Raw genomic sequence first — 14,947 nt, forward strand, 5'->3', positions numbered from 1 at the left:
TCGGCATCCAGAGCCTTGGCGACGACTGTGAGAGGTAGCAGGATCTACGTTACGGGCGCTTTGTCGAGCGATTCGGCACGAGTTCGTCGGCTCCGTAGTGGGACTACTGCAATCCGTCGGTCTGGGGACGCCTCTCGAGCCTGTGAAGGTAACATCAAATCGAGTCACAGTCTCCTTACTTCCAGTGTAGTCAACACGGCGCCGCCTAAGCCCTCTGTGCAAACTCAAATTCTCCTCAACCATATGGAGGAGCGTGACCGAGTAGATGAAGCACATTGGGATAGTGTTATGGAGAGTCTAGATATCTTATTTGCCAAAGTTGGATCTGTCGAAAGTCGTCAAGAGAAACTAGAAACTCAGTTTGATGTATCCACCAAAGTTCTGGAACAGATGTTGCTCGATCAACAGACATTGGCTAAACAAATGGAGACCACTGGCAATGCAGTTGCACAACTGACGCTTAATCAGATGAGATCTCACCAGGACCGACCACCCAGTCCACAATCCAGTGACAGTAATGAGGAGATGGGATTTCATCATAGAAGGCAGCAAGCTCCGGGAGGTGCAGGCCCAGTGCGTGGTGGCTTTCCTCCACATCGAGCTCCTTACAGAGATAGAGGAGGACCCTTGGAGCACGGCCATTCTAGGAGTTTCACACCAAAGATGCAATTTCCTAGTTTTGAGGGTGTCAATCTTGGTATTTGGAAGGATAAGTGTGAGGATTATTTCAAGATTTTCAATCTTCCTGAAGCTATGTGGTCCACATATGCTGATCTGCACATGGAGGACAAAGCAGCCAAATGGCTCAAGATTTACAAGCTCAAGAATGGTTTAGGTGTTTGGTCAACTTTCATTGTTGCAGTGGAGTAAAAGTTTGGTAGTAATGACTACAGGGAGGCATTAACTCAACTCCTGGAGTTGCAGCAAGTGTCAACATTGTATCAGTATATTTCCACCTTTGAAGATCTCCAGTATCAAGTGACTATGCATAACAGTGAGCTAGGAGAATTGTTCTTTACTACACAGTTTGTCATGGGCCTGAAACCAGAATTGGGAAATGTGGTCCAAGCCCAAATCCCAGAAACACTAGAAAGAGCTATGTTACTGGCAAAAATACAGCAACAAGTGGTTGATAAAGGTGTGTCCACTAACCCGACTAAGATTGAGGCCATGATGGCCTGGCCAGTGCCTGCCTCAGTAACAACATTGAGGGGATTTTTGGGGCTGACTAGATACTATAGGAAGTTTGTTCCTCATTATGGCTTAATAGCTCAACCTCTCACACAACTCCTGAGAAAGAAATAGTTCCAATGGTCAGCCGCAGCACAACAAGCTTTTGACAATCTCAAACAGGCCATGGTCACTGCACCTGTTCTGGCCCTTCCTGATTTCAGTGAGCAGTTTGTGGTGGAGACAGATGCTTCAGACATTGGTATTGGGGCAGTCCTTATGCAAAAGGGACAACCAATAGCTTATCTTAGCAAAGCTTTAGCTCAACACCATAAGCACCTTTCAATCTATGAGAAGGAATTCTTAGCATTGATTATGGCAGTGGATTAAGTGGAGACAATATCTGCAGCACCAGGAGTTTATCATTAGAACAGACCACAAAAGTCTTACTTATCTCACTGAACAAAATTTGCATTCTGACATGCAAAGAAGAGCTATGAACAGATTGATGGGCTTATAGTTTAAGGTGGTATACAGGAAAGGCAAGGAGAATGCAGCAGCTGATGCTTTGTCTAGAGCTGGTCATCTTTTGGCTCTGCAAGCAGTGTCTTCCTCTCAACCAGTGTGGGTCCAGGAGCTAGTGAATTCCAACACCACTGACCCTAGAGCACAACAGTTGTTAGCCCAATTAGCTGTGCATACTCCAAATGAACAGGGTTACATTCTGGACAAAGGTCTCATCAAATTCAAGGACAAAATCTGGGTAGCACAAAATTCTGCTCTGCAAACAAAACTTATTGATGCTTTCCATTCCAGTGCCAAGCACATGAATACTCACCCTGCTGGACTTTTGCAACCACTTCGTATTCTGAAGGAGCATGGCAAGATATATCTATGGACTTCATAGAAGGGTTACCTAGCTCTGAGGGCTATGAAGTCATTCTGGTCATAGTTGATAGATTCACCAAATATACTCATTTTATACCCATTAAACATCCTTTCACAACACACACCATAGCCAGAGCAGTCTTTGACAATGTAGTGAAGCTGCACGGCCTACCCAAGACCATTATTTCTGATAGAGACAAGATTTTCACTAGTGCATTTTGGAAGGATCTCTTTGATATGTTGGGGACACACCTCGTTTTCAGCTCCGCTTACCACCCTCAAACGGATGGACGGACCGAGAGAGAGTCAACCAATGCCTAGAGATGTACCTGAGATTTGTGGTATATGACACACCAAAAAAATGGAAGTCCATGTTGGCTCAAGCAGAGTTCTGGTACAATTCTTCTTTTCTTTCTTCCTTAGGGTGTTCTTCCTTTCATGCACTATATGGCTATGATCCCAGCTTTGGAGCTATACCAGCCATGACAGCTGCACCTTCCACCATAGCTGCAACAGTTCAGGAATTGAAGAACCAGAACTTATGGTTAAAAGAACATTTGGCCAAAGCTCAGAACAAGATGAAACTAGCTGCTGATCGTACTAGAAAGGACCAGGAATTCCAAGTGGGAGAACAAGTTCTACTGAAACTCCAACCTTATGCTCAGTCTTCCCTCGTAAACATACCCTGTCCCAAGTTGGCATTCAAGTATTTTGGCCCATTCACAGTGACTGAGCGCATTGGACGTGCTGCTTATCGCCTAGATCTGCCAGACCACAGTCAGATTAATCCAGTGTTTCATGTCTCCCAATTGAAACTTTTTTTGCCTAATTACACTCCTGTATTTTCTGAATTGCCAAAGGTTACAGAGCTTGACACCCATCATCTCCAACCCGAAGTGGTGTTGGATCGCCGGCTCATCAAGGAGGGAGGGAAAGCCATTCCTCAGGCGCTAATCAAGTGGAGTACGTTACCGTCCAGTATGGCAACCTAAGAAGACTGGTACGTGATGCAGGCCCGGTTCCCGGGCACTCTTGCTAGAGGACCAGCAAGTTCTACAGGCGGGGGAGATGTCATGGCTGGACAATGAAGGCGTCAAGTATAGATTACGTATCTTCTTTACAGTGTTAGGCATCAGGCTGACCGGTGGGTCCAACTACTAGTGTAACCCCGTGAGGGAAATATATGTGGTGGAGTGTGGATTGAAAACACCATTGCTTATCTGAAAACGAAATAGAACTCTGTTCTACGGGGGCCAGGGTTCGTCGCCCAACCCCGATCCCTATCGAATTTGCTCTGTGCTTGTGATTCTCACACTGCTGGATCCTCAGTAGCAACGGGCGTGACACCTGGTTGGCTAGCAACTAGCCAACCACGTCTTTGCGTCGCGGCTGCGGTCTACAAGCTCGGACGTCATCATGTACTGCGCCGCCGGCGAGCACTTCAGGAAGGCCAGAAATGAAGGTTCGGTCCCAACACCCGCCCCGGGAAGAGGAGGTCCGGCTAGTATTGGACAAGCTTTCTCGGTAAGGCAGCGGCCGCGAGCAAGTTCTCCAGGGAAGAGGGCCAGTCGGCCGAAGCAAGCTCTTCCGGGAGCTCATACTCTTACTTCTATCCGCCGTGGGGAGCATCCAAGTGCTACCAGAGCGACACGTGTGCTTTGGGGGGGGGGAGGAAAAGCTGAGACTAGCCTTGGAGAGAGATGTCCGACACAGACCATGGATTTGCCGCCTGTCCGCTGTGATCTCTCTCTCACTCTGCTCTGCTTTCTTCTCTCTCCACTCAGCTGCCCTCCAGCACGCCGCGCCTCCCTGCCAACCTCGCTGCCCCGACGCTCGTTTCACCGGCTGTCGAGATCTCTCCCACAGTGCCTCCATGCCGGCCCCAAGCCCCCCAAGGCGCACCTTGCCGGCCGCCGCGCCCTCCCCGCGCTCCTCCCGAACTCAGCAAGCACGTGACTCCTCGGCCGCCACGCGCCTTGACATTTGCCGCACCCTCTCGCAGCGGCCGTCGCATGCCTCAGTACGCTCCTCCCCGCCTATGTCGCCGCACCGCCGGGCCGTCTGTGTCGCCACACCGCCGGGCCAAGTCCCCAGCGGCACCACCCGGATCTCCGCCTCACAGAAGATATGCCGGGCCGATGGAAGGGAACCGAAACCCGGCATCGCTGGCGCTCTTTCCACCTCTGAGCTCGCATTGCTGCTCCTCCGCGGCACCAGCCCCACGCCGTCGGAATCACTCAAGGTCTGAACCGATGAGGAGACGGACGAGCTCGACGACGAGCACGAAGAGGAAGCCGCGTACAATGGTGGCAGCATGGGGTCAGGCTCAACGCGGCAGTTCCGACTGGCGGCGTCGACGCGGCGGGTTCGGTCGGTGGAGGAGCATCCCACGGCATGGGGGACGAGGTGTGGAGGCACGGCGGAGGAGCCACTGGACCGCGGTCCGGCCGTACGGGGGAGGGACGGCGGTGGCGCCGGGGTGAGGAGGTGGACAGCGGCGGAGGGATAGCTGCGACGACGCATCTTGGGGAGACGGGGAGCGGGACTTTGGGGTGGCGGCGGCAGAGTGCGTGGAGAGGGAGTGGGCGCCGCGGATAACGGAGGGGGAGAGAGAGAGAGAGAGAGTTTTTTACTATTTTGTACTGTGGGCGCGGCGTAGCACGCGATTTATCTAGTAGATACCAACGCGGAGCTCCTGGGCTGGGCCTAGGAGGAGGGTTCAACATCCAGGTGGGACCGAGCTTGGCGAGGCTCGAGTTGCTCAGCATCAGCAAGGTGGTGTGCGCGGTGCGCCATGGCCAAGAGGGTGATGAAGAGATGGGACCTGCTGCTGGACAAGCTCATCGACGACCATGCAACCAGGTCGGGCAGCTGCAACGTGGTTTTCTGGTGTGTGTGTACGCCTGCCACATATTATTCGGACTGTCTATTTCGAACCCTATCGCATCGCACGCACCCGTCTTTTTGAGGTTGATGATTTTTATTGATCAATATGTATGTCACCAGGGCTATACCTTATCCGTACGTTACATCCTTCTGCGTCATCCACCTATCTACGCCCCCCCTCTCTCTCTCACTCTCTCACTCTACTTGCTTCTTCTCTTTAGTCTTGGTCCTACGTCGCCACCCCTCGTGTTGCAAGAAAATTGTGTGCTCCCCGGGCGCACGACAACGCTGGTGCGCCCCCGGTCTAGATGACCACTACCTACCCCCTCCCCCCGCCCCGCCCGCAACTGACGACCTTGTGCCCGCACGGCCAGCTTGGCTTCAATTCGGCAGGTCCAGCACCCACTCAGCTCTCGGCTCCACTCCAATCAGCTGATCTGCGGGATTGTGGGAGAATGACCGTCCGATTAGGAGGTGCACACGATTCAACGAGGGTGCACCAGCGCTGCCGTGCGTCCGGGGCGCACCCCACTTTTCATCCGGCACCTAGTGGCGCTCCTCGTGCTCTTCCTCCCGCTACTTTGTACCTCTCTCTGTGTGCGCAGCTTCCTTCTCTACCTCCGACTGCTGCTTCTCCTCCTACATTGCCGCCGCGCGTCGCTCCTAATCCTCGCCCTCTCTCTCCTATCCTTTTTCTCCCCTCTGCTGGTTGCTGCTCTTGCTCCTCCGCTCCTCGTCATCTGGATCTACTCTTCTTTTTTCTCCCCCAGGTGCACAACCTCCTCCTTCGTCGCATCAATTATTTTCTTGCTGCTGCTGCTCCTACATCCATAGTGCATCAATAGATGTACTTTGTAAAAAAAATTGGGATGCAAGCTGAAACTAGATAAATTTAAATGAAAATAAAAAATTTCATATGCATGTGCACTAGATGAAAAAAATACTCAAAACTTGTATCCTAGCGCACATGCACTTGAAAAATATCTTTTTTAATGAATTTCTACATAATGCTTTTGTATCCTAACTTCCACAAAGTACATCCTATAGATTACTAGAATGTGAATCATTTTATTTTTTTAATACTTGCATTCAATATTTTTCCAGTAATAAAAGTGCGAGCTCTGAATTTTAAAGAAAAAGAAGGCATGACGCGTAATATGGGCCAAACGTTCAACGGGCCGGCCAATTCAGCGCGCAAGCCCGCCGGCGTCTACCCCTGTCCGGCCCACCTATCCGCGCCTCTTCTTCCTCCAACCGCGACGTCCCCCGAGGCGGCGAGGCCTCGATCCAACCCTAACCCCTCGCTCTCCGCTCTCCACATCGCCACTTCGGACGCAGGCGCCGAACCCCTCTCCTCCTCGCCGGCGCCCTCAACACCAACACTCCCCGGCTCCCGACTCCACTCATCGGCTGCTCTCCGGTGCGTGCCCCTCACCCTCCCCTTCACTTTTACACGCTCGTTCCACTTCTCGGGCGGTAATTTAACCTTCCATGCGCTCTCCCTCTCTCTCTGCTTAGGTCTTCGCTTTGGTTGATTGGGGTACGACTCCTGCGATTCGCGCGCAATGGAGCAAGATCAGAGCGTTGCTGCCGGTGTCGATTCTGGTAGCGCGGAGCCTGGTGCCATGGCTTTCGATTTGACGACTGCCAATCCTGATGCGAACGCGTACGGTCATAATCCACCGGCTGTCACCGCCGGGAGCGCCGTGGACCATGACGGTGGAGCCCAGGCACCTGATGTCTCTGCCTACCCGGCTGAGCACGCGGCGTTGAATGGGACGGCTGGTGAGATGGCTAATGACCAAGGAGATGCGGAGAACGGCGGCGCAGCTATCAACGAGATGGGCGAGCCTGTTCCAGAGCCATCCTATGAAGAAGGTAAATGTTGGGCTTGCAAGCTCCCCTAATTTTGTGTGCTGGGGTTACACGCTCCCCTAAATCTGTATCCTACCTGCAGTTTGCTCTTAACGTGTTGCTTTCCTTTGCAGCTGTGCTTTCAGCGGAAGAGGCTAGGCTGTGGAGTGTTGTTACTGCGAATTCCTTAGATTTCAATTCTTGGATTGCACTTATTGAAGAAACAGAGAAAAATGCTGAGGTAATAGCTTGGCCATAAACTATTCTTGAGATTTTGGCTGAGCTTGCAGTATGTGTAGAGGAGCGAATTTGTAATTTTTACAACAGCTTATGATATATGCTATTTCTCAATATGTAGAACTTGAGTTCCTTGTGGCTTTGATATGGGATATATTTGTGTTTTTATGCATTATTATATGTAGAACACAGTTGCTTCCTTTATTTTGTACAATGAATTTGCAATTTGAGTAATTGCTTCATCCCTCTATCCTGATTGTAGATTTCGTGATCCTTGTGTTTCCTCCACCTAGCTTGAACTTTGAACTATATGATGTCCCTCATACTTTTAACGCATCAGTCTTGTGTGTCTTTGTTGTTTAAATAAAGTGCACTTGATGTAATCTATCTGAGTAGTCAATCTTAATAAAAAATGGAACTCTTTACTCTTGATATGATGAAAATCTTTATGCTAATGTGTGTTTTTGTATATTTTCGCCCCAGAGCAATATTTTGAAGATACGGAAAGTGTACGATGCATTTCTTGCGGAGTTCCCTCTTTGCTTTGGTTATTGGAAGAAATATGCAGATCATGAAGGTAGACTTGATGGCGTCAGCAAAGTTATAGAGGTTTATGAACGAGCAATTCTTGCAGTTACTTATTCAGTGGAAATTTGGTATAACTACTGTCAGTTTGCAATTTCAACATATGAGGACCCAGATATCATCCGAAGGTACCAATCGTACACAATATTCCTATTCTGATGAAGTTTATGTGCCTACCATCTGTCTCCTGACTTAATTTTCAATGGCTGGGCATTTGAATTTTATAGTATGTAGGAATTCCTGATTAAGCTCTTTAGAATATGTTAGAGCTCTACTTGTCTTCCATGTGGCAGCAATTTCCATCCGAAAATCTAGTACAGTTAAATTTCATGTATGATATCAGAGTGATTTGCCTGTCTCTGATTTCTGATGGGTCAATGGTCAATGACCCAGTACCAGTAGTCTACCTGCCTCTAGTTATTAAATATAAACTATTTATTGCACCTCCTGTGGACTTAAAACCCTATGCAGACATTTCTTTTGAGAAAAATGTTACTTCAGACTTCATACATTAGTTAAGTAGTTATACTTCACATAATAGCATGCTTGTTTTTTATATATAAAATAAAAGAAAAAACTTTAGATCCAAACGGCATATAGTCATACTAGGTATTTCGAGCTTTTTTTTTGTCAAGAACAATGGTCCTTCCTAGATGTATACTAGCATTTGCATATTCCAGTTGAACTGTGTTTTGATGTAGTTCTTTTTGTCTCTTGTTCCATTTTTTAATTAGTAACTTTTCTGTTTCCTCACCTTTTCAGTACCTTTGCATCTTATGTTTTTGCAGACTGTTTGAAAGAGGTTTGGCATACGTTGGAACAGACTATCGATCTAATGTTTTGTGGGATGAGTATATTAAGTACGAAGAATCACTGCAGGCATGGAGTCATCTAGCTGTGATATATACAAGATTATTAGAGCATCCCATACAACAGCTTGATCGGTACTTTAATTGGTAAGTCACTTGTATTACTTCTGTTATGAATATGGAAGTTTGGAAGTGAAGCTTTCTTTTGTGCATGTTATTTGCCGGCATCATACTAAATGTTAGCTTCATTGGCTGATAAGTGGATCAAGGCGACATATTACTGACAACACTTTGTGCCATGTGTGAATAGAAACAAACATCTGCTCCTTCATACCATTTCATCATTTCCTTTTCTTGCTTTTAATTGTGCTTGATATTTCAAACACTTGAGTTGGGGTCATGATATATAATCTCATTACACTTGAGTTGGGGTCATGATATATAATCTCATTTATGAAAATACAACTAATGTAAACATATAGTTCTACTAACTGTCATTTTTGCACAGCCTCAAGGAGTTGGCTTCAACACGGGCTCTTTCAGATATACTGACTGCGGAGGAAGCTTCTGTGTATGGTGTTGCTTCTGAGAACAGTAATCAAGCTCTTGATGGTGAGGCACATCCTGATGATCCTGATAAATCTAGCAAACCTGAAGCAGAGAACCTTGCAAAGTATATATCCATGAGAGAAGAGATGTACAAGAAGGCTAAAGAGTATGAATCTAAGATTATTGGTTTTGAGCTAGCTATTAGAAGACCATATTTTCATGTCAAGCCTCTTGACAATCCAGAGCTTGAAAATTGGCATAACTACCTCGACTTTATCGAGAAGGAAGAAGACATCAATAAGGTATGGTTTTGCACTTCTAGCAACATTTTGTCTCTTTTATTTAGTAGATTTTATAGAATGTTTGAAAAACTTACAATCCAGTCTTATTGGCTCCATTATATGCTTTAACGGCTAGTATTTGGAGAAGCTTCCTTTATAATGGGATATTGAACTGAGGATAGAGCGTGGACATAATATTTGGTTTCGATGAGGCTAAGTACTCCAAACTTTCATTTGGCAGTGGTCGTTCTGGGTTAATGATATATGGTACCAAATACCAGTTGTTTGAATTTTTAATCTCATATATGCAGGTATTTGCTTAATGCTCACCTTCTTAACCATCTATCTATCAAGCAAGGATGGTCCCTCCTTTCTTATGGAGGGGCCTCCGTAATCAGCTAATGGAGTAATCTGTGTGAACTTCTCTTTTTTTGTCAATAACAAATTCATATTCCCTTTAGATATCCCCTTCCCCCCTCATGCTTATGTTCTCTGATGGCGCCTTATACTTTTTCAGGTTATCAAATTGTACGAAAGATGTGTTATTGCGTGTGCTAATTATTCAGAATTCTGGATCCGCTACGTGCAATGTATGGAGGATAAAGGTAGTCTAGAACTAGCAAACAATGCCCTGGCGCGTGCCACTCATGTTTTTGTGAAGGTATGATTTTATAGCATGTAGAACAATACTCCCTCCATACTTGAAAAGAATGTTGTTTTGGACAGCGACACGGTCTCCAAAGCTTAACTTTGACTTCTTATTTTTAGAAAAATATTTATCGCAAAGTTATATATTTATACTTTTATGAAAGTATTTTTCAAGACAAATCTATTCATATGGTTTTTGTATCTATTTTGAAACTCAACAACTTGAAAGTTATTCATGATTTATATTCCTAATGTTTGACCCAAATCTTGTCCAAAACGACATTCTTTTCGAGTATGGAGGGAGTATACTTGATAGTTGATACCATTTTATTTTTTCTGTTTTTTATTCATTATCTCTTCTTTATCTGTTGTTCTTTTTGTGAATTTACCATCAACAAGGTTTGAAAGTGGACCTAACCAAATTCTATGTAAACATTATTGATTGTATCTTTTGTACTAAGATGAGTGTTCCTTTTAGTCCAAATCCCTTATTGGCATGAACAAATGCAAATAAAGAGAACAAAATGGGAAGTCAATTAAACAGCTGCATTAGTTAGGTTGTAGGATCTTCAAATGTTTACTTACTCTTTACAGATGAAATTGCTGGTGGTATTCTGATTTTGGAAGATTGGCTTTCTGAAATCTCATTTGAATGCAGATGCTATGATAAGCATAAAAATATTATACTGTCATGGTCAATTTTGGTTTCTTGAGCACGCAATTGATCTGCGTATCTTTGTATTAAAGGCAAAGAGGGAACAATCAGTCTCTTACAAAATCAACCACATCACCTCCAGCAGGTTGCAGAAACAACACGGATCTAATTGAGAAGAAAAACATAGACAGCAATGATTGGTTTTGTGCAGTGCAGCATTATGTATGCTAAGTGGTCTTAGATTTGCTGATAGCTGTATCTTGTTTCTCTTTGATTTTTAACAGAAGCAGCCAGAAATCCATCTTTTTAGTGCCCGCTTTAAGGAGCTTAATGGAGATGTTTCTGGAGCACGTGCAGAATATCAGCATCTTTACTCAGTACTATGTCCTGGCTTTCTAGAGGCCATCGTGAAGCATTCTAATATGGAGCACCGACTGGTACATCTTTGAACAAATAACCTTTTCTTTTTTTCCTTTTTTAAAGCCTTGTAGAGTTTGTTTATTCTGTCTCTGTTTGCAGGGTGATAAAGAATCAGCTTGTTCAGTTTATGAGAAGGCCATTGCTGCTGAAAGGGAAAAGGAGCAAAGCCAGCTCTTGCCAACATTGCTTATTCAGTACTCACGCTTCTTATTTTTGGTAGGTTTTCATAACAATTTCTATATTATCAAAATGTGAAAAAAGCATGGTTAAGCCTTTTATGCTGTATATCTGAATATCTGACTGTTTTGATTGAACATATGTGGTTAGCCATTAAAAAAAGTAGTGTGAAAAACTGCACCTGATCAGGATTCATATAGTAACAAATATGTTATCTAGCATACATCTCGCAATTTGCATTTTTAGGCACTCCAGTTTTGTCAGTTTGAGCTAGGAGATGTTCTTCTCTTTGTTTCTTTTTCATTTACTGTTTATTGACTAATTGATTGGATGGAACTTCCAGCATTATTCTATTTCTACCTGCTATCCACAATTTCAGTTGGTGGAAGTGATGTATTCCTTGAAATGTGTAGGCCATCCGAGACTTGGAAAAGGCAAGGGAGACCTTAACTGAATTGCATGAGCAATTGAACATAACGAAACCGGTTCTTGAGGTTACGACTTTCAAGATTTTTCCGAATTCTTCTGATTTTCCTCTGCATCCTTGTCCTTAATTTGTCTAATATTACCTCTTTATTTTACAGGCTGTCATTCATCTAGAGTCAATCCTTCCATGTGAAAAGCGTATTGACCTTTTAGATTCACTTGTGGAGAAGTTTGTTACACATGAGTCATCTCACGGAGAGGGGTCAAGTCTAGTCGACAAAGAAGAAATATCTTCCATATTTTTGGAGGTAATAATCAAAAGCTGCGCCCTTCTATATCGTAGTTCCTTCTTGTTTGGCTGGATTACATGAATTTCATAGCTGAAGTGAAATTAGAAGTGCGAAGTAAGATCGTTCCCTAATGAAAGCCATATATGATAATGCTTTCCTGAAAATGGTGTATTTAGTGCTGATTATATATAGTGCAAGATGAAAGATTACCAGGACTATATGCCATTAATGCTCTTGAGTCTTGACTAATATTTAAGGACCATCATATAACTTGTCGGTAGCATTATTTGAGTGCTCATCTTTTTGGAACATGAAGTATTTTGTGATAATTTTTTTGCAAGTGATGGCTAGACCGCTAGAGCCTCCAGTTGAGAGGCTGCTGGCACAAACCTATGTGCTCGTAGGTTGTGAGTAGCTTCTTAAAAGGGTTAGGTACTCGCCTCTAAGACAAACCAAGGGGACATCACCTCCTGTGGTCGAGTCTTTTTGAGTCCTCATCATTGGGAACATGAAGTATTTTGTGAAAATATTTGGACTTTTGGTTCAATGAAGCTGTAGTGTTTTGCAACTTTTGTTTATGTAACGAATCGAAAGTTATATGCAAGCAGAACTCTTTTTAAAGTCAAGTCCTATTCTTGAATCACAATGATCTCTGTTGTACTATGTAAATGATCTAAGTTTCTTTTATTTTGTATTTGGGCTTTTCCAGTTTGATACTTTATATTAATGACACTTACAAATTGCCTACAGTTTTTGGATCTCTTTGGGGATGCGAAGTCAATCAAGAAATCTTTAACTCGGCACACAACTCTCTTTTCATGCAAGAGAAGCATTCTGCCATCAAAGAAACGGAAAGCAGATGATGCTATTGTGTCAGACAGGGACAAGTTGGCTAAAACTGGTGGCACTCGGCCAGTCACGGGGACTGACCCCAATGCTTCCAATCCTCCAGTTTGGCCTGCGACTTCTGAAGCATCAGGGCAACCATGGGGAGCTGCATATGCACCTCAGGTCACATATTCATATAAATTTGCGAGATTCAGCTTTTTTTGGGTGCACTAATCGAGATAAGGATGGACTTTCGAAAAAAAAAGAATAGAAGAGGGATATTGTTTGATCGTCTCTTTAAATCTTCCCAAGCACAATAGATATAAATTGTTAAATATCTTAATGCCTCCCATTATGCCTACCTGAATTTGCAGCTATCATCCACGTTTCCTAAGCTGATACCTCACTGTAAATTGTTTCATCTGATTTGGCGTGCTCTTTGCTAGATCTAGAAGTTCATTCTGTTATTCCTTTCACAACTGTGTTTGAATAACTTAGAACCCAGGGCCAGGGGATTTAGATGTTTTTTCTTTTAAAATTAACAATTAGCCACCTTTTCTATTTGTTTGGCTATAATGATGATGTTATCATTTTGTTGTTTTTGACTTCAACATCTTTTGCATTGAAGGCTACATATCCTGCATACGGAACTTATGATTACAGCCATCAAATGCCTCAGCCTGCTGCACAAGCTGCTTATGGTGCATACCCTCCAACATACCCTGCTCAGGTATTGAATTTCATTTCTGCTTTTATTTTGGAAATGCTATGTTCAAAAGTAAAAATAATATGCTTAGTATCTTCCAAAAATCGTTGCAAGGAATGACCATGCTAGAATCACTCTTCCCACCATCTAGATTTCCTACATGTATCCAGATCCCCAATAAAGAAAATTACATTCAAATTTCAATAGAGTCATGGCAGAGTATAAGCTGTAATCAATTGTGTTTTAGGGTTGTTATTGTCGTTCTTTCGATCGTTCTCATTAGTCCATATATTTATTTCTGATGGATTCTTAGGCAGTCTTATCCAAACATGGCATTATTTACTGGCAGTCAATTTTACTGATGGTAATTGCAAATAGTTGCTTCTGATCTGTCAAACAATTGATGTACAGCAGACCTAGCGGCTGTAACCTATGTTTTGTTTAGTTGAATCATGTTTATCGTTATGTGTGTACAATCAGTATTGCCGTTAGAAGATATGAACCAGCAGTAGTTTATGCTCATCTAGATTAAATCTGGTAGAAGTCAGCAGTAGTTCATGCTCATCTAGATTAAACCTGGTAGAAGTCTTAGTCATGTTTAACTCGAGCTGTTTCTCAACTTTGTGCTTACACTTGCCTCTTGTGCCTGATATACCTCAATTGTCCAATGAGGGTTTCCCCCATATGTTCACAACTACACTAACTTCTATTGTGTTGTTTATAAAAAAAAAATCTCCCTTCTATTGTGTTGAAGGATGTCATCTGATTCAAATTTTGAAAACCTATTGTAGGGCTACACGCAACAAAGCTACGCACAACCTGCAGCAATGGCCGCAGCACCAGTGCCTGCAGCGGCACCGGCACCGACAGCAGCTTACCCTCAACAACCTGCAGCAGCTCCTCAACCCTACTATGGCACAACCTACTACTGATCTGTAGAGTGATCTGGATGGTGATTCATTGAGCCAGTGAACCTGCCTTGCGCATGTGTTCTGCAGTCTAATTGGCAGGTTTGCTTGTGCCCCAGGTCAAAGGTATCGCAAGGCCCTTTGTACGGCTAGTTTTCCTGGAAGACGGTGTGAATGTGGAAGTGTAACTCGCCTTTTATCTGGATGCTATTTGCAGTAGTGTACCGTGGATGACCACTTGAGCCCATCTGAGATTTGTATAGGCAGAACATTATGTTGTCTAGGAATTTTCATTTAGCTTAATGCTAACTGTAGAGGTGATTGGTAAAGCCGTGTTCGCAATGCGTATGAATTGCCATTTTATTCATAATCAACATTATTCCTGGTCGTGGCCAATTTAGTTGTGAATTTTCCCGTCTATCGTTGTAAACTATATTTCCCCGACTATCGTGGTCGTGCGCGACTCGACGCGGCTGCTGCTCCCCCACCTAACACTTCTCTACTGCAATCAGGACATGCCACGAGTATATGCTGATGTATATCTGCCATTTGTGGACCAAACATTGATGCTTCAATGCTGTGGCAAGAGAAGGGAAACCCCGGAACAAAAAGGTTCTTGCAAGGGTGGAA

General features: G+C 44.2%; 1 protein-coding gene across 1 annotated transcript; it reads left to right on the plus strand.

The window, feature by feature from the left end:
- Positions 1-6,196: 6,196 nt before the first annotated feature.
- LOC120693309 (pre-mRNA-processing factor 39-like) lies at positions 6,197-14,725 on the plus strand. The gene is made up of 14 exons (XM_039976733.1): positions 6,197-6,364; positions 6,463-6,822; positions 6,933-7,039; positions 7,519-7,748; positions 8,409-8,576; positions 8,938-9,280; positions 9,777-9,920; positions 10,847-10,999; positions 11,082-11,198; positions 11,573-11,653; positions 11,744-11,893; positions 12,626-12,886; positions 13,332-13,433; positions 14,201-14,725. The coding sequence occupies exons 2-14, from the start codon at positions 6,510-6,512 to the stop codon at positions 14,339-14,341; spliced, it is 2,310 nt and encodes a 769-aa protein (XP_039832667.1). The 5' UTR covers positions 6,197-6,364; positions 6,463-6,509; the 3' UTR covers positions 14,342-14,725.
- Positions 14,726-14,947: the final 222 nt, after the last annotated feature.

The sequence above is a fragment of the Panicum virgatum genome, chromosome 9N (assembly GCF_016808335.1).
Source record: "Panicum virgatum strain AP13 chromosome 9N, P.virgatum_v5, whole genome shotgun sequence".
Classification (NCBI taxonomy): domain Eukaryota; kingdom Viridiplantae; phylum Streptophyta; class Magnoliopsida; order Poales; family Poaceae; genus Panicum; species Panicum virgatum.

Coding starts and splice junctions, on each gene's coding strand:
- LOC120693309 (XM_039976733.1), top strand. CDS start 6,510: ATGGAGCAAGATCAGAGCGTTGCTGCCGGTGTCGATTCTGGTAGCGCG. Junction 7,040..7,518: donor AAACAGAGAAAAATGCTGAG/GTAATAGCTTGG, acceptor TTTTCGCCCCAG/AGCAATATTTTGAAGATACG. Junction 9,921..10,846: donor CCACTCATGTTTTTGTGAAG/GTATGATTTTAT, acceptor GATTTTTAACAG/AAGCAGCCAGAAATCCATCT.